The sequence below is a fragment of the Diceros bicornis genome, chromosome 26 (genome assembly GCF_020826845.1).
Source record: "Diceros bicornis minor isolate mBicDic1 chromosome 26, mDicBic1.mat.cur, whole genome shotgun sequence".
Taxonomy (NCBI): domain Eukaryota; kingdom Metazoa; phylum Chordata; class Mammalia; order Perissodactyla; family Rhinocerotidae; genus Diceros; species Diceros bicornis.
In genome coordinates, this window is record NC_080765.1 from 2,974,114 (window position 1) to 2,992,336 (window position 18,223).

The 18,223-nt window shown below is 50.5% G+C and overlaps 1 protein-coding gene across 3 annotated transcripts in view; it reads right to left on the reverse strand.

Annotated features, from left to right (window-relative positions):
* Positions 1-18,223, reverse strand: part of HIP1 (huntingtin interacting protein 1) — a 141,088-nt gene that overhangs the window by 48,165 nt on the left and 74,700 nt on the right. For all 3 annotated transcript variants that reach the window (XM_058569014.1, XM_058569015.1, XM_058569016.1), the window contains exon 2: positions 1,468-1,531. In XM_058569014.1, the coding sequence (XP_058424997.1) occupies positions 1,468-1,531 (64 nt within the window). The remainder of the gene's footprint in view (positions 1-1,467; positions 1,532-18,223) is intronic.

An 18,223-nucleotide genomic window follows, 5' to 3' on the forward strand; every position in this document is an offset into this window, starting at 1 on the left:
AGGCTCACTGAGGCCCCACTGGGCCCACTCAAGGTCCAAAGTGAGCCAGAGAGCTCCAGAAGCGGGATTCTGGAACCCCCCAGAGGCGTCCCTTCCACCGCCCCAGGCAGCCTCCCCGGAGGGTGTGACACAGCCCTGCAGCTGAAGGCCTGGTCCCCTCCGTGCCAATCCCCGACCCAGAGGAGGACACTGGCCCATCACAACTGTCTCTCTCTCACTTCATATCTTGCATCAAACTGATAAGTATTCTCAGCACACAGGTATCTGGACTGGGTAATTCCCTCTGAGAAAATCAATTGGGCCACTTATAATGAAGGTTTTTCTTGGTTTGTTTTTAATTACGGTAAAGGAACCAAACGTGAGGCAGTAAAGCGCCTGTCTGGGAATAGAAGGGCAAGGTCCAGCTAGGCTCACTGTTGGGCCGGGCTTCTGGGGTACCCAGGAGAGGTTCTATAGCCCCCATCCCACAGCAAAGCCCTAATTTCAACCAAACTGCTTTCCCTCTGGTGAAGAGCAGTACACGCTGACAGCAACGTTTCCTGGGGGCCTGCCACGTTCTGGGCATCTAACCTGGAGGGTCTCCTCCAGGGGCTGAGATGGGATGGCCTCAGGAGAGCTGTTCTGGCCTGACTGGACTGGCTGTGGCAGAGCCGTCACGAGGAGCCCGGGGAAGGGGGAGCTGCCCATCCCAGACAGAAGCGCGGCCACCCCCTGCCCTAGAGGGTGCCCTGCTCCGGCCGGCACACACAGAGACAAAGGCTCAGCCCTGCTGCCAGCCTCTCCTTCGGCCTTTGGGGATTAAGCCCTCCAGCTCCTGGACTCTATACCTCAAGGCAGATCCCAAGGGACCCACCAGCGAGTGGGGCCTCACTTCCCTCCACCCGTGATGGTGGTCACCCAGGACCTCTGCCAACTCAACGTGGTGGGCTTGGTGCAAACTTTCAAGTACCCAGTTCCCCAATCCACCTTGAGGTCCCTGTCTTCTTCCCTTCTGGCTTAGGGTGAACCCCTGTATCAGCTGAAGGCCAACCACTGCAGCTGAGACCTCTGTTTTGCTTTCATGCTCAGAAAAGGGGAGATGATCAGGTCCCCAAGGGGGTGGTCCGTGTAGGGCAAAGTGCAGGGCCTGGAGCACTTTGATGCAAGTTAAAATCTCTCCTGTGCCCTGAGGAAATATCTCAAAGGGAAGTAACTTCAAAGGACTTTGCAGTTCTGCAAAGGTGAAGTCCTAGGAGAGGAGTGAGGTTGTTGGCGAGTAGCAAAGGACGGGGCTGGATGTCCCCTGGTGTCTTCCACCCTGCTGGGCTGTGGTCTGAGGCCAGCTGCTGCCAACCCACGCTGCTCGAAGCCCGCGGGGCCTGGCCTGTGGGGGCCCCCCGCAGCTGAGCAAGGACACCTCGCCCTGACCTCAGCCCCATGGTCTGAACCCCTCAGGGTCTGTCTTCCAAGCAACATCCAAAAGGATATTTCTGGCGTGTTTTTCCTTTACAGCCACTTCCTGCGTATTAATGGCCTTATTGATGCTGACAGTCTGAAAAACAAGAGGGGGGAGAGAGGAGGAGGAGGAGATGAATAAGCTTCTGAGAGGGACTAAGACCCTCCCAAACGTCCCACCCCCTTCTCTCCCTCCAATGACTCCTCTCTGGCTCTCCACTCTCCCAAGACCCCTCTGCCCCACTGTCCCTATGCAGGGCCCCCAGCGAGGGGCAGAGATGGGCAGCACTTCCAGGCCAGCTGGCCCAGGCTATCCTAAGGCAGCGGGCTTTGCTGCCTGGCATTGGCTGTGCCCAGCTGCTGTGCCTGCCTGCCACTCATTCACTTGGCACAACAACACGGCAATTAAAGCCTGCACAAAGGGATGCTTTTCATCCCGCAGGGAAACATTATTTCTCTGGGAGCGGGAGGAGGAGGCGCTGAGATGAGGCAGCGACTGGCCCCAAGACCATCCAGCCGCCCACTATTCCGCAGAGCCTTCCCTGTCCAGGTGGGACCTGGTCACTCACGTCTTGTTTCCCACTCCTGGACACTTTCCAACTCCTAACCAAATTCCCTTTAATTTCCTTACTTACATCAAAGGGCATTAAAAATATGCACCCCTTTCCAGTGGTTTTTAAACATATCTCTTTTCAATTTAGCAAAGCATGTATACACGTAAATATAACTTACACAAATACACACACGGGATCATAGCATGGAGGCTGCTTTTTTTAAGTACAGCTTCTCCCTTTTTCTGTTTTCTTTTGCTTCCCTTCCACAGACGTCATCTACCCCAACCCATGTTAACAACCTGTTTTGCACCCTACACACACACACACAAACACACACACAAAACCTACACATTGAAGGGGTTAATTTTGCCACTGTTCTGTAAAAAACGGGACTGTCATGTACAGAATTTTCTACATCTTGCCTTTCTCACTTGAAAATATCTCATGAAAAATTCTCCGAGTGAACTAGTAAGACTCTAGTTCATTCTTTAAAAGGACAACATAAAATTCCACAGTGTGCGTGGGTGGTGATTTATACAAGCATTTCCGTGTTGGTAGGCAATCAATTTATTTCCAGTTTTTTTTTAACCACTGTAAACTATTTTAGTAAACACTCTTATACAAATATCCTTATTATTGGATGCTTTTACTTCCAAGGGATAGATTCCTAGGAGTGAGATTACCAGGTCAAAGTTTTTTTTTTCTTAACTTTTCATCATGGAAAAGTCCACACACACACACACACACACACACACACACACACACACACACACGATCAGCCTAATAAGCTTGCACGCAGTCAGTCCCCAGCAGCACTCGTTGTGAACTTGCAGCCAGCACGCTTCCTTATGGACGAGGGGTTGCAAGCATTTTCTGTAAAGAGCCAGTTAATAAATATTTTAGGTTCTGCAGGCCAGCCACATGGCGTCCATCACAACTATTCAACTCTGCTGTTGTAGCACAAAAGCAGCCTAACTGATACTAAAGGAGTATGTAACCTAACGAGTGTGGCTGTGTTCCAACAAAACTATTTACAAAACCAGGTGGTGGTCTGGATTTGGCCTGCACCCAGGGTGCTGACCCCTGCTCGATATCATCGGCCACTGACCCTTGTACTCCCTGGATTATTCTGAAGTAAATCCCAGGTATTGTATCATTTTACCAGCAAATAATTCAGTATGAACTTAAAGGGAAAAAAACAGACTTTTAAAAATTAACCATAATGCTATGATCACACCTAAAATTTTCAGAATAATTCCTTAAAATTCTCAAATGGTTAGTTGGCATTCACATTTTGTCAAAAAAACACCTTTCTTGCAGTTGTTCTAATCCGGATCCAAATGGGGTTGCCATCTTGCCTTTTAAAAAGGCTCTACCAGTTCACATTTCCACTGACAATGTACAGAGGCATTCCCACCGCCAACAGGGGTTATCACTTCTCATTTTTGCTGGTCTGTGTAGTGACATTTTTCTTCTTCTCATTTCTGCTGGTGATGGGTGTAGTGACATTTCATCATGATTTTAATCTGCATTTCCCTGACTGCTAGTGAGTTCTGAGTATTTTCTTATATGTTCTCAGGGTCGTTGACTGTCTTACATAGTTAAGTGTGGCCACCTCACCTTTTATAAAGAGCTTTGACGCTTACCTAAGGTTTCTCCTGCCCATGGATTATACTTGGAGACTCCTAGGTTTTCTTCTAAGTGTTTGTTTGTTTTTTACATTTGAGTCTTTATCTGGAAAAAACACATACATACATATATGTATATGTACATATAGTATAAAATACGTTATGTTATTTCTAGGCTTTACCAAGATATGTTCTTTGGTGTCTGGTTTATATAACTTTTGGGTGTATTCTTTAAGTCCACTTTTCCATGTATTTTTTTTCTCCCTACCAGACTCAACTCTTGAACAACATAAGCTCTCTTGCGGTTGAATTATGTCTCCTCCAAAATGATACGTTCAAGTCCAAATCCCCCAGGACCTGTGAAAGGGGTCTTATTTTGAAACAGGGTCTTTGCAGATGTAATTAGTAAAGATGAGGTCATAATGGATTAGGGTGGGTCCTAAATCCAATGACTGGTGTCCTCATAAGAAGGTCATGTGAAGACACAGGGACACAGAGACACACAGGGAGAAGACGGCCATGCGAAGACAGAGGCAGAGATTAGAGTTAACGTGTCTATAAGCCAAGGAACACCAAGAAGTGCTGGGAGCCAACAGAAGCAAGAAGAGGCCAGGCAGGATTCTTCCCTAGAGCCTTCAGAGGGAGCATGGCCCTGCTCATACCTTGACTTTGGACTTCGAGCCTCTAGAACTGTGAGAGAACAAACTTCTGTTGGTTTAAGCCACCTAATTTGTCAGGGCAGCCCCAGGAGGCTAACACAGGGTCCTTTACCCATTGGAGGTAAGACCAGTCAAGAAAGAATCTCATCTAAAAGATGCTGCAGGAAAGAAGTAACTAGTTTATTCCCCCACATTTCCCAGCGGAGTAGCACGTGTGTCCTAGGGAGGCCCAGGGCCCGCTTCCTCGGAACAAGTCCTCGCTCGGACCTTGTCTCCCAGCCTCCGCTTCCAGGCCCGTCCCAGGCCATCCTCCTTCCCTCAGACTTCTTGAGTTACAGCGGTTTACACTGTCTCCAGGACAATGAAGTGATCCTGACTGCAGACGGAGCTCTGGGCAAAGTCACCATGTCTGCTGAGCCCTGAAAAGTTGGCTGCATTCCGTAAGGAGTCATAAGGGACATAAACATGTAAGTGACAACAAGAGACCCAGATCCGGTGAGGTGCTGAACTGGATGTGGTCAGGTTCCAGGGAGTCTGGCAGAGACAATAGTAGTATGGGCTGTGAGGTAGGGGAAACCCGTGTTGGCCGAAAACGCTAGAAATGCTAGGCCCCGTCAGGGCCTCGAGGGAGGATCCATGAAGAGTGGGATTTAGATTTATTCCACAAATATTTGTTTATACTGACTGACCAATTGCCCAAGGTTGTGGTCATTATGAGTCTTGCTTGCAAAAAACCCCCACACCACCTTAAAATTCCCTTAAGCAACATAAAATAAAATACCATGAGTTTGTAACTATAGATCCTGTACGTGTGAGTTGGCTCAAAATTGGAAATGTTCTGTGCTCTGAATGTTGAAAGGAGGGAGAAATCCCTGGAAACTTCGATGCTGCCCAGGGAAGACTTCTTAGAGGAAGAAAGGGGCAACGAGTCCCAAGTGCTGTCCCTGCAATTTACCTACTTCTCCCATTTACACTTCCTACAAACTCGGGGCACTTACGGCTATTGTACAGACAGGCTGAGCAACTTGTCCAAGGTCATACTATTTGGTTCCAACCCTGGTTGGCAGGATCCTCAAGCCCAGCCCCGAACCACTGTGACAGCTCTGGACTGTGGAGGGGCTTACAGGGGGCGGGGTCTAGGTCAGGGTCAGGGAGCACAAGACACCCAGGCGGAGGAAGGCACCAGAGTGGAAAGGCCTGGAGCATACAGGCTGGTGCAGCTGCACGGAGGGAAGGGAGGAGTGGGGATGAAGGCAGAAAGGGAGATGGCGCTGGGTGAGCGAGGCCAGTGGCCGGAAGGGACAGAAGCAGCTGGCAGAAGACTGGCCAGCAACAGCGTGAGAGCTGGAGTAGAGGATGACGGAGCCCACAAGTAGGGAGTTGACGGAGGGAGCTATTAATTGCAGAGAAGTGTAGGAATAAAGGCCTCAACCAAAATGGTGAGGCGCGAGTTGGGAACGAACCCAACATGAAGTGGGCTCTATAAATGAATGCCAAGAGCAACAGCCAGCAGGAGCTCCCGGCCACGGGGACACAGCAGGTGGAAGTATCCAAGATGCTCAGAGGTTCTGAACCTCGACCGGGGGGAGAACAGAGGCAGGGTGTTGCAGGCGGAGGGGACACTGTAAGCAACGGATGAGGCCAGGAGGGTTTTGGGTGAGAAAGAGCCATTTTTAAAAGAATGAGGAAGTGAACTAGCAGTAGCAGTGGTTATAATCAAGATAATAGCAGCTAATGACTGCTTACTACCAGGCCCTTTGCTAATAAAGAAGCATTTTGCATGAAGTATCTCATTAAAACCATGTAACTCCACATCCTACAAGTGAGTGAGTATTAGTATTAATCATCTCCATTTGACAGATGAGGAAACCAAGGCTTCGGAAGGCTATGTACATTGCCCAAGGCCACTCCCAGCAAGTGTGGAACTGGGACTCAGACTCGGCACTGTGGCTCCATTGCTCAGGCTCTGAGTCACAATCCCCGTACTTAGACATGGCCCACATGACAGAGACACAGAATCCAAACGATTTCCACAGACTGGAAAAATGGGCTAAACTTCACAAGATGCAATCCAACAGGTATAAAGGAAATTGCCTATATTTAGATCTAACTCACCAGCACAGGGGAAATATGACTCAAAGCAGCATCTATAAAAATAATTCAGGTGTTTTCTTTGGCTGCTAACTTAATCTAAGCAACACTTTGATGTGGTTGATCAACACACAAGTCTGAGCTCTGGATGTATTAAAAGGAGTATATTGTTCAGAATGAGGGAGGGGATGGTTCCAAATCACTATGCAGATCAATTCAGGCATAAAACACTGTTCAGTTTTAGGCTTTATACATTATGAGGGAAACTGACAAACTAGACCACTTCTAAAAGAGAGTGACCTGGATTGGGATGGACCTGAGACCTGAAAAAAACTCACAGGAATATCAATATTCTGAAGGGTGGTCATGTGGAAGGAGGAATAACTCCAGATGATCAAACCTAGACCAATGGGTAGATGTACAGGGAGGCACTTTCTGGATAAACTTAAAGCTGTCTCATGAAAGACAGAATTCCCCATTTTTAGAAGCATATAGGCAGAGGGGAGGCAACCTCTCCTCAGGGTTATCGTGAAAAAGACTGATAGGCTCAGGCTGCATTAGATGATTTTTAGGTTCCTTCCCATTTTTAGACTCTGCAAAGGCCCTTCAGATGATAGAGGGCTTTGGATATCAGGGCAGGAAATTGTTTCCTGATGGATACTGGGGATCCACAGAAGGTTCTTGAGCAGGAGAGGGACCTGATACAAACACCCCTCCATCCTCCTGAGTTTGAGGAATTACCTCTTCAGTGTCCCGACTAAGGAAAGCGGGGAACAACCTTTATGTGAACATTCAGAGTCACAGCCCCCACACGAGTCCAGCACACTAACAAAGGGCCTGGCGTAGCACTGGGCTTTGGAACAAAGTTTCTGCCCAAACCAACAGCTACGAGACCTCCACAGGCCCTGCCCACCCTTGTCAGGACTGCCCTGGACCTTCTCTTGCAGTTCTCGCAGGTGCACAGCAGCCCCCACTCACTGCAGCCAACACACCCAAGTTCTCCAACCAACACTTCCCCAGCAGAAGTGCCTGAGAGGCAGGGTCAGGCCCAGGGTGGCAGGCCCGCTGCTCGGTTTCCGAGCCAAGACATTTCATCCTCAGAGGCGAGGCTGAGCCCAGCATTCTGGGCTCTGAATGCAGGCTGTGGTCCTTCAGGGCCCTCGGCACATCAGGCTCCGGGACGTTTCCAGGGCAGAAGTTCCCGGCTATGACAGTTTCCTGGGCTTATGTAACACTTTGTGCCTGGAATGCCATCCAGCGTCACCCGCTCCTCCACTGCCTTCTGCATTCCACATCCCGCCCCACTCTCCCGGCACAGACCAAACTTCACCTGCCTTTAGAATTGCCAGACCACTCTGGCCAGTCATTTCTTCTTCTTATCTTCTTTCTTTTTGAATTCCTATTTGTCTTCAAGCGTTTGACGCTTAGTATGTTATATTGTCTTACCTCCCCATCATGATTAAAATCCTGGGGCAAGGACCCTGCCATCTCCCCTGGCGGCCCACGGTTGCTAAGGCAGGGCAGAGAATCTTAATAAATCATTAAATCATTAAGGGCTGATGGTTTCCCGGTGCTCCTCCCTCTGAAGAGGACCAGGTACGTGATTCATGGTCTCTTGAGAAAATCTACTTGCTTGCCTCCCCTCCCCAGACGCTCTCTGAAGGAAATCACTGGGTTCTGAACCGGCAATGCCTGGGGGCCCTCCCCGGGCAGAGGGCAGGCAGTTCAGGGCTCAGTTTCTCACCTCCAGTCTAGGCTGGAGAACATCCTCTGAGTACAGGCTATTCTCCAGATGCCTCTGGAGTCCCACGGGACCTAAGGCCAGGCAGCGTCCCACTGAAAGGGCAGCACTGTACACCACATCCTGACCCAGCAGTCCCTGGTGCCCCCAGCTGGTTCCGGAGAGCCAATTACCAACAGGCACCACACGAAGGGCGGCTTTCTCAGCCTCTCTTCCTCCCCCTCCCGGTCCTCTGATCCCTCAGGACAGCCTCAGCCAGGCTGCAGCCAATGGAAAACCCTCAGCCTTGCTTCTGCGGGGAGCAGGGCCGGGGCTCGGCCTGCAGGGGCCAGCTGCGCACTGTCCGGTCATGCACGCAGCTCTTGGCCGGGGCCCTGCACTTGGGCTGCCAAGGCCGGGCTGGCTGGCAAATGTTCCATGGCAGGGACAGGCAGAGAGGAGGTGCCTGGGTGGGGGTGGCAGGTCCTGATGCAAGGGACTGGAGGGCCCACCACCCAGGCCAAGAGGAGGAAAATGTGAGCCCAGGCAGGGCAGAAGGAGAAAGTAAGATAGAAGGGAGACAGAGAAAAGAAATGAAGAGTACATGGCAGGACGGAGGCACATGCTCAGCAAAGGCATAGGTGGCCACCACCAATGGCCTCGGCGATGACTGCCCACCTTGGGGGCTGAGGGCTGGGAACTGGCGACGCCTTACGGATGAGTGGGTGCTCCCATTAACACTTGCGACTTAATGTAGGCTTCATCCTTCTCCCACCCCAGCCTGCATTCCTGCAATGGCTTCCAGAGTCCATGAGCCAAGCTCAGCCAACACAGGCTGAAAGAATCTTCTTCCCAAGTGCCTGATCCTGAGACGCAGAGCAGGAGGGATCCTCTGGGCCGTCCACCCCACCCGGGGAGGAACAAGGCTGGCGATGGGGGACGGTGGGGTGAGATACCAGGAGAGACTGAATGCAAAAAGCTGCTGTGCATCACAGTGAAGGTGGGGACAGCTCGAGTTCACAGCTGGGACCTTGAGCCTGAGCGAGGAAGACAGAGTTCAGAACCACGCCCAGATCCCAGGAGCCTGGGGGAGGGATGAGCGAGGCACAGAAGGCTGAACACAGCCCTCCGCTGCCAGGTGCCTTCAGCACTGAGCGAGACTGCTCTGGTCTCGGCTGTGATACTTGGAAGCTGGCGTCACGCCTTTTTAACTCTTCTCTTGATCAGCAATAATAATAGAGTAGTCGTCGTTCTTGTCACCAGATTAGTAGGTAGCAACAGCAGCAGAGCCTCTACCAGGCACTGCACTCGGGGATTTGCTTCTGATCCTCCCTTTGGCCCTGGATGGCAGGGAGTCTGACCCCCTATTTTCCAAGTCAAGGTGCCCGAAGCAGCACAGGCCGCAGCAGGTGGAGGCAAGATGCAAACCCAGGTCCTCCTCTCCTCGCCATGCGACAGCACAGCGACTCCCTGTGGTCCGGCACACGGTCAGCGCTGCCCACTGTCGGCCCCGCTTCCTAGCCGGTGACTATGGCTGCTCCCTTAGTTTCTTTGGTGGCTCGTCCCCAGATCTCTACCCATATTCACTCCTTAGTGATGTCAACCGGGCCCACGGCTTTGAACTCTTAACTTCTGCCAGCACGCCCACCCACTCACCTAACTATTCCTCTCCCAAGCTCCCTGGAAGTCATCCTTCATGCTGCCTTTGCCTCAGGCTCCCATGCAACCCAAGTAATGCTGTCCTTCCACCCCCTAAATCCCTCCGCTTCTCTCCATCTCCTCTGCCTCCACCCAAGCCCAAACCACTACTATGTCCCCACTGGACCACTGAAATAGCCTCCCAAGTAGATTGGCCCTCTCCAAGCTGCTCTCCAACCAGCAGCCAGAGTGACCTCAATAAACCAAGCATGAGATGCCGCTGCCCTGCACAGAGCCCTTCACTACACGTGGAACGAAGGTTGCACTCCCATGCAGCTGACAAGGCCATGCATGGGCATCAACTCCCATTCTCCTCTCTACTCATCATGCCCCAACCACACTGGCTGCCTCTTTGTTCCTCAACCATTTTTAACTCTTTCTGTCTCTGATGCTCCTCATGCCTGCAATGATTTTCCCACCATTCTTTGCAAGGCGGGATTTTCCTCCTTCTTCAGGCTGTTCAAATACCACCACCTCTGAGGCAGCCTCTCTAATCTGAAGCATCTCCCCACCCTTGCCCTGCGACATCTCCTTATCAGGCTGACAGCCATCCTGGTTACTTCCTGCAGAGGCCCTTATCACAACCTGAAGTTCCCTTGTTTGTTTTTGTGCTTGTTGTCGGTCTCTCCCCACCAGTGAGCTCCGTGAGGGCAGGGCCTGTGTTCCTGCTGTTCCCCCAGTGTGCACACACTGTGCCTGGCACGCAGACGGGCTGATGGAGGAAGAAGACCTGCTCTGCTTCAGTCCTCTCCAGCAGACGTCCTCAGCAGCACTTGAGACCTCGTTTGCTCCACTCTCCTGTCTAGAATGCTCCATCTTCTCCTTCCCCCAGTCACATTTCTTTCTCTCCAAGTAAAAATCTTGCTGATGTTGAAGTATAAGCTGCCCTAACTAATGACGTCCAGCTATTCTTGCTTACCTTCCTTTGGGACTGTACTTAGCGAGGCTCCACAGAGCTAAACATTTTGACTCATTTCCACGTTTTTATAAAAGGTATTTGCTATGGACTGAATTGGTTGACCCCTCAATTCATCTGCTGAAGACCTAACCCCCAATGTGATGGTGTTTGGAGGTGGGGCCTTTGGGAGATCATTAAGTTTAGATGAGGTCACAAGGATGGGGCCCTCATGATGGGATTAATGCCCTATAAAAAGAGGCCCCAGAGCACTCTCTCCATCATGTGAGGGAGGACACAAGGAGAAAGTGGCCATCTGCAGGCCAGGAACAGAGCCCTCACTGGGGAACTGAATCAGCCAGCACCTTGATCCCGGACTTCCCAGCCTCCAAAACTGTGAGAAGTAAATTCCTATTAGTTGAGCCACCCAGTCCATGGTATTTTATTCTAGTAGCCCACGCTGACTAAGACAGTATTTTTTTTTCTTTTTAGTACTTCGTGTACCTTATGTGCTTCATAAGCTGGGGACTACTGCAATCAGGGTCACATCTTCCCCTTCTCTCCCAGTCGAAAGCCCCCAACCATTCTCTGGCTTCTGGAGAGGTGGTGAGTAACTGAACTGTCTGGGTCACACAGATTTCAAAGGGTTTAGCAAAAAGAAAGGTGCTACTCTGCAGTTGGATAATCTGGAAGGGAAGATGGAGTGAGGAAATTGAGAATATTAAAAAATGTCAACCACTTCTGCAATGGACGAGGTGTACGGACCCGTGCTGGGAGGAGGGTGGCCAGGACGGTGAAGCACCCGGAAGAGCTGAAGAGCCCAGAGTGTTCACAGTGGGAACCACTGGGGGAAGCAGCCCAAGTGCCCACCCTCGGAGGACGGTAAATAAGACGTGGTCTGCCCAGGCAGCGGGACGGGATTCAGCCTCAAGAGGACATCCAACACGTGCTACAACACGGATGAAGCTTGGGGACACGATGCTCCGTGAAACAAGCCAGTCACAAAAGGACAGATACTGTTCGATTCCACTGTATGAGGTCCATAGAACAGTCAAATTCAGAGACAGAGGGAGAACGGTGGTACCAGGGGCAGGGGTGGGGGTGGGGTGCGAGGGAGAGTTATTGTTTAATACATACAGAGTTTCAATTTGAGAAGACGAAAAAGTTCTGGAGAGGGATGGTGGTGATGGTTACACAGCAATGTGAATGTACTTAATGCCACTGAACCATACACTTAAAAGTGGTTATGGTAAATTTTATAGTATGTGTATTTTACTACAATAAAAGCACACACCCACACACACAAATTTGTGAGGAATTGATGCATGCTACAACATGGGTGGACCTCAAAAACATTATGCTAAGTGAAAGAAGCCAGACACAAAATGTTACATGTTGTATGATTCCATTTATAGGAAATATCCAGAACAGGCAAATTCACAGAGACAGAAAGCAGACTGCTGTTTGCCAGATTCTGGTAGGAGCACGGAATGGGGAGTGACTGTTAATGGAGATGGGGTTTCCTTTTGGGGTGATGAAAATGTTCTGAAACCAGATAGTTGTGATAGTTGCACAACATTGTGAATGGATTAAATGCTACTGAATTATACACTTCAAATTGGTTAAGATGGTAAATTTAATGTTATATGTACAACAATTTTTTTAAAAGCGTGTAAAACACTGAGGAACTGTGATTTTGAGTGAAGACCCACTACACACAGGGCAGGGCCACCATCTAGGCTGTGAGACTGTGCTACACAACTCCACGTGGGCCTCTCACACAGACTGTGATGGATGGTCTGTGCAACTGGACCAGCTCCCCGGGTGCAGGACACTGTTCTAGGTGCTGCTGGAGAGCGCACAGATGAAAGAAAGTGGATCTTGTCGTCTGAGTTAACTGTTTACAGGGAGATAAAGACCGTCCTCTTTCCTCTTTCTGTTCTTCCCTTCCTTCTCCTCTGACCATGCAATTTCAGAAGTACTTTATGAAAAAAGAAGCCGACATGGGTGCAAAAGTTACTTATGCCGATGTCTGTGAGTGGCACAGACTGATGAGCAGTATCAGAAAGCTAAAGCCAAAATGAGATGAGGCTTCCAGAAAATGTGTAGGACACCCAAAAGGGCTATCTTATTACATGACAAGCAAAGGCCGAAAAAGAGACAGGCACACAGCTTTCAGCTACTAGCGTCAAGTCGATGATAAACTCCTATTTTGCTTTGGTCTTTTCTGTCTGGAATGATCTTTGAACCAAAAAAGGCAGAAAAAGCATTGAAAGAGAATACCAGGTGAGTTAGGAGATTCTCAGAGCCCCAGGGCTGAGGGAGTTCAGGCTCCTGACTCGGAGGAACAGCAGACAGGGATCAGAAGGCGCGGAGCTGACGCGCACTCTCAGGGGTCGTGACAAGGTTGTAGGGAGGGGAGTGCTACCCGAGGCCAGACATGGTGAGGATAATCGTGATTTACCGGAAGAGAAGAAGGTAAGACTCCACACGTTACCCATGAGAGATTCCCAAAAGGAAAGGTGGCACCGAGCACCAGGAGCCAACATGAGTTCACGGAGGCCAATCATGCGAGACCGACCTCATTGCCTTCCTCAACTCTAGGCCAGTGTTTCAGGAAAAGCAAGCAGACGTGGCATGTCTGAACTTCCATCATCAAAGCATTTAACAAAGTCTCTTACAACATCTCGCAGACAAGGATGAGAAAGGACAGGCTACTGTCAGCCAGATCTGGCCTGCAGCCTGTTTATGTATGGCCTGTGAGCTAAGACTGGTTTTTACATTTTTAAAGGGAAGAAGAGGAGGAAGAAGGTGAGGAGAGGGGAGAAGCAACAGCAGCAGCAGCTGGCCACAAAGCCAAAAACGTTCACTATCTGAACCTTTGCAGAAAAAGTTTGGTGATCCCTGGGCTAGACAGGGAGGTCCATGAGGGGAGATGTCCGCACGTACAGGTGCTCATTATGGGTTATGGTCACTTCGGGGACAAGGCGTACAGTTACCCCACCTGTGTCACCCCTTCCTGTGTTGACCAGTGAGGCTACACAGAGGGCACAGTGATTGATCTGACTGATGCTGGGAGCAACAGCAAATGCATTTGGATGATATTCGTAGAGTATGACCATGGATGAAAACCAATAGGGTGCTGGATCCAAGTGCATGTGGTCGAACAGCAGACTAGGTCAAAGGGTTGAACTATTCCCAGGGAGCTCCTAATAAGTTCGTTAACAATATGATGTAGCCACTATAATAAAGTGAGATTTAAGAAGCTAATTTCATTTTGAGCTACATCAACAGAATTATGAGATCTAGCAACAAGAGCAAATCCTTGGTTTTGCAGCTTCCGACCTCACTTGGAGTACTGATTCATCCTACCACGTGCCAGAGATTCTGCTGGCACCGAATAATGTGTTCGGCTCTGGGCACCCCATTCTAAGAGGAATATGGATAAAGTGGGCATGTGCGAAGGAGACCAACTAGGATGTTGGACCACAGACGGTGGGGTAAGGGAACAGAAACCAGGGAACATGATGGTGGGGAGGAGTGATGAGGGGGAAAGGGCACAGGGGTCTTCAGATAGCTCAATTCCCAACACCTGTGAAATGGAAGGCCTCAGAGCTAGAATGGGGACCCTTGAGCAAGAATTAAAAGCCAGGTTCTGTATTCATCATCTCCCCAACTGGAAACAATCCCAACGTCCTTCAACTTGGGGACAGATCAACAAACTATTGAGAGCCATACCACGGAAAGCTACTCAGCAATGAAAAGGAATAACTGATTCAAGCCAACAACATGGATGAATCTTACAAGTATTATGTCAAGTGGAAGAAGCCAGACTTAAAAGGCCACATATGACATCACTCCATTTATATGACATTCTGGAGAAGCTGGAACTACAGAAATAAAGAAGCAGACTAGTCATTTTCAGGGCCTACGGTGGGGGAAGGGGTGACTACAAAGGGCCATGAGGAATTTGAGGGTGATGGATTTATCCTAAATCTTGATTGCGTGGAGTTCACCTAATTGTAGGTGACTGTCAAAATGTGTAGAGCTGTACACTAACAATGGTGAACTTTCTGTTGTTGTTATGGCCCTCGAGTGGATTCTGACTCCCAGCGACCCGTGGACAGCAGAGCAGAGCCCTGCCCGGTCTCGTTGCTCCATCCCCTCACCTTCCAGTGTGATAGCAGACAGTGCTCCACTACTATTCACAGGGTTTTCATGGCCAATTTTGTCACAAGTGAGTGGCCAGGTCCTTCTCCCTAGTCTGTGTAGTCTGGAAGCTCCGCTGAAACCTGCCCACCACGGGTGACCCTGCTGGTTATTTGAAATACTGGTGGCACGGCTTCCAGTGTCACAGCCACATGCAGCCACCACAGTATGACAACTGACAGATGGTGGTGTGGTTTCCTGACCGGGAGACAAACTGGGGCCATGGTGGTGAGAGAGCCAAATCGCAACTACTAGACCACTAGGGCTGGCTTGGTGAAGTTTACCGTCTGTAAATTAGGTCTCAATAAACCTGGCTTTAAAAGTAAAGAAGCCAGGTTCATTGAGAGGTGGGCAAGGAGACTTGGGGAGGTGGGCACTGACGCTTGGCCTGGGCTGGAGGTGTTCAGTCATTGGAGGAGTGTTTATACAAGATGGTTTTTAAGACTCCCTTGACCCTGTGACCCCATGATTCAGGGACCCCACAATTTGCCTCTTCTCTCTTAAACTTCATTTGTTCAACCAGATTTCGTGTCCGACACTGCTTTAGGTACTGGGCACGCAGCAGTGAACAAAGCAAAGCTCTCATGGGACTTACATTCTAGCGGAGGGAAGCAGACAATCAACAAAACAACAAGTAAATAGAGTATATCAGTAAAAACAAGTATATCAGATGGTGATAAGTGCTCACAGAGAAAAAACGAAGCAAAAAAGGGAACTAAGAGCGGGGGGGCAGAACAGCTGCAATTTTATAGGGGATGGTCAGAGATGGCCTCCCCAGAGAGGTCACATTTGAGCAGAGCCCTGAAGGAAGTGAGGGAGGAGCCGCGTGGATATTGGGGAACAGCATTTCAGGCAGAGGGAACAGCAAGCCAAAGTCCTGAGGCAAGAGTGTGGTGGGTGTGTCTGAGGAAGAGCAGGAAGTCTCGCAGGGCTGGAGCCAAGTGAGAAGAGGGCAGGAAGCAGACTATGCAGGGCCTTGTAGCTCACCGTGAGAACTTAGAGCAGAGGAGTAACAGGATCTGACTCTTTTCAAAGGATCACTCTGGCCGCTGCATTGACAATAGTAGGAGGAAGCAGGGGCGACAGTGAGGAGACTGTTACAATACTCCGGGCTGGACACGCGATGGACCAGGGTGGTGGTGGTGGGAGGGTGGGAAACGGAGAGCATCTGGACAGATTCTGAAGGTAGCGTTGTCAAGATGTGCTGATGGTTTGGATGTGGAGTGTGAAAAGAGAGGAATCAAGGATGGAATCAAGGAGCCCGGGTTTTTGCCTTAGGGACTAAAGGATGAAACTACCATTTATGGAGCAGGGACAAGTGGGGAGGAGGCAGGTTTCTGGGGGGAGCAGGAATGCGGTTCTGGTGATTAAGACCGAGACGCCAGTGGGACATCCTATTACATGGACTTCCCTGGAAGGCAGGGAGCAGACCAGGCTGGACACAGAGATTTGAGAGTTCTCAGGTTGGACACGGCCTCAGAGCCATGAGGCTGAATGAGATCACTAGGAAGAGACTCGTTAAAATGTAGAGAAGGGCCAGCCCGGTGCCCTAGTAGTTAAGTTTGCACACTCTGCTTTGGCGGCCCCGGGGTTTGCAGGTTCGGATCCCGGTCAGCAAGCACCGCTCATCAAGCCATGCTTTGGTGGCATCCCCTATACATAATGGAGGAGGATGGGCACAGATGTTAGCTCAGGGACAATCTTCCTCAGCAAAAGGAGGAAGGCTGGCAAGGGATGTTAGCTCAGGGCTGATCTTCCTCACCAAAAAAAGAATAAATAAATCAAGAAGAGGCCCAGATGGAGCCTGGAACATTCCAACCAAGTCAAGGAGATGAGCAGGAACTGAGGAAGGAGACTGAGAAGCAGCAGCCAGTGAGGCAGGAGGGGAACCGAGGGGGTGGGGTTCCTTCTACCAGCGCAGAAAGTGTTTCAGTTTAGAGGGAGCGAGCTGTCAACCGTGTCAGAACTCGCGGAAGGGGCAGGGAGATGAGAGTTAGCCACTGCATATGACAAGGACGGCACTGATGACCTGGCCAGAGCCGCTGCAGGTGAGTGATGGAGGCAGAAGCCTGCGTGGGGAGGTGAAGAGAGGATGGGAGGAGAGGAGAGGGAGACAGGAGACAGTCTGGACAGAATGGCCATTCCCCACCCCCGCAGGGCCCGGGGCTGAGAGTGGGATCCTGGGATGCATGAACAGCTCCTCATCTCTCCCCTTCCTTCCCTTCAGGCCCTCCCACCATTTAGAATGGCAGCTCTGTGGCTGGTTCTCCTTCCCCAGACAGGGTCAGATAGACGAGGAGTACGGACAGCGCGGAATCTTTTCAGACTTGGGGTGGAGGCGCTGCAAATAACTGAAGATAATAGTGGAGTAACGAATTCCCTTTATGTGAGAAGAAAACTGATTTTTACTCACTGGTCTGAACCCCTGCAAAATCACAAATAAACGGGAAACAAGTCTTTAAAAAAAAATAGTTCTTGGAGTTATTTTGCCAGAGACAAATACCTATCTTTTCTTCCCTGAAAACCGTCCAGGAAACTTGTAAACCCCTAGAAAGCGCTTTCCCTTTCTACACAACAAGACCCCTCTCCCACCCGCCCCTCGTGCCCAGTCCCAAGGCTCCTCTTATCTGTGAGGGACACGGCGAGAGAGCCAGGCGAGCAGCCCCCTGTGGGAATGCTCCTCCACACACTTTCAAACCTCGGGGAGGCCTCCCACAGCCAGCCCGTCCCCTCGCTGCCGGGCGCCCCTCACACTCTCGTCTGCTCTGCCACCACACTGGCAGAGCCCCAGCTCTGTATCTCCAAAGCTCCCCAGAACTTTTACCACAGGTTCCAAATCAGATCATTTGGCAAGGGAGCGACCGGTTACAGAAAGGGGGATCCTGTCCTGGCCCTCCTGACCTGAGAAGAAGCCAACAAGCTCAGTCTTACCGCCTTTCCTCATTGATCATTATTGCTGCTCAAGAGTCCCCTTCAGCCACGTCATCCTGTCACACCCTTAGCAAAGATCACCACATTACCTGTACTTCTGTCCCCCAACCTAAAAGCCCATGCCCATATCACCCACGGACATGAAGAGCCCAGCTCTCATGTGGGTCTCAGAGCCATTCCTTTCCCCTGCACACCAGCTGTTACTCCCCACGAGAGAACTTCTAGGACAAGCCTCAGGGTGGTCACGTAGGCCTTCAGAAGGCCTGGAAGGTAGGGCATGAGGATTCGATTCTTAGACACTGGGTCTCAGGGAAAAAGACAAGCTGGCCTATCCCCCCTGTCCCCCATCTGAGGGAGCCATGCCTTCGGAAAAGCACCCCCTCCCTTACAGTTCTGCCTTCCTG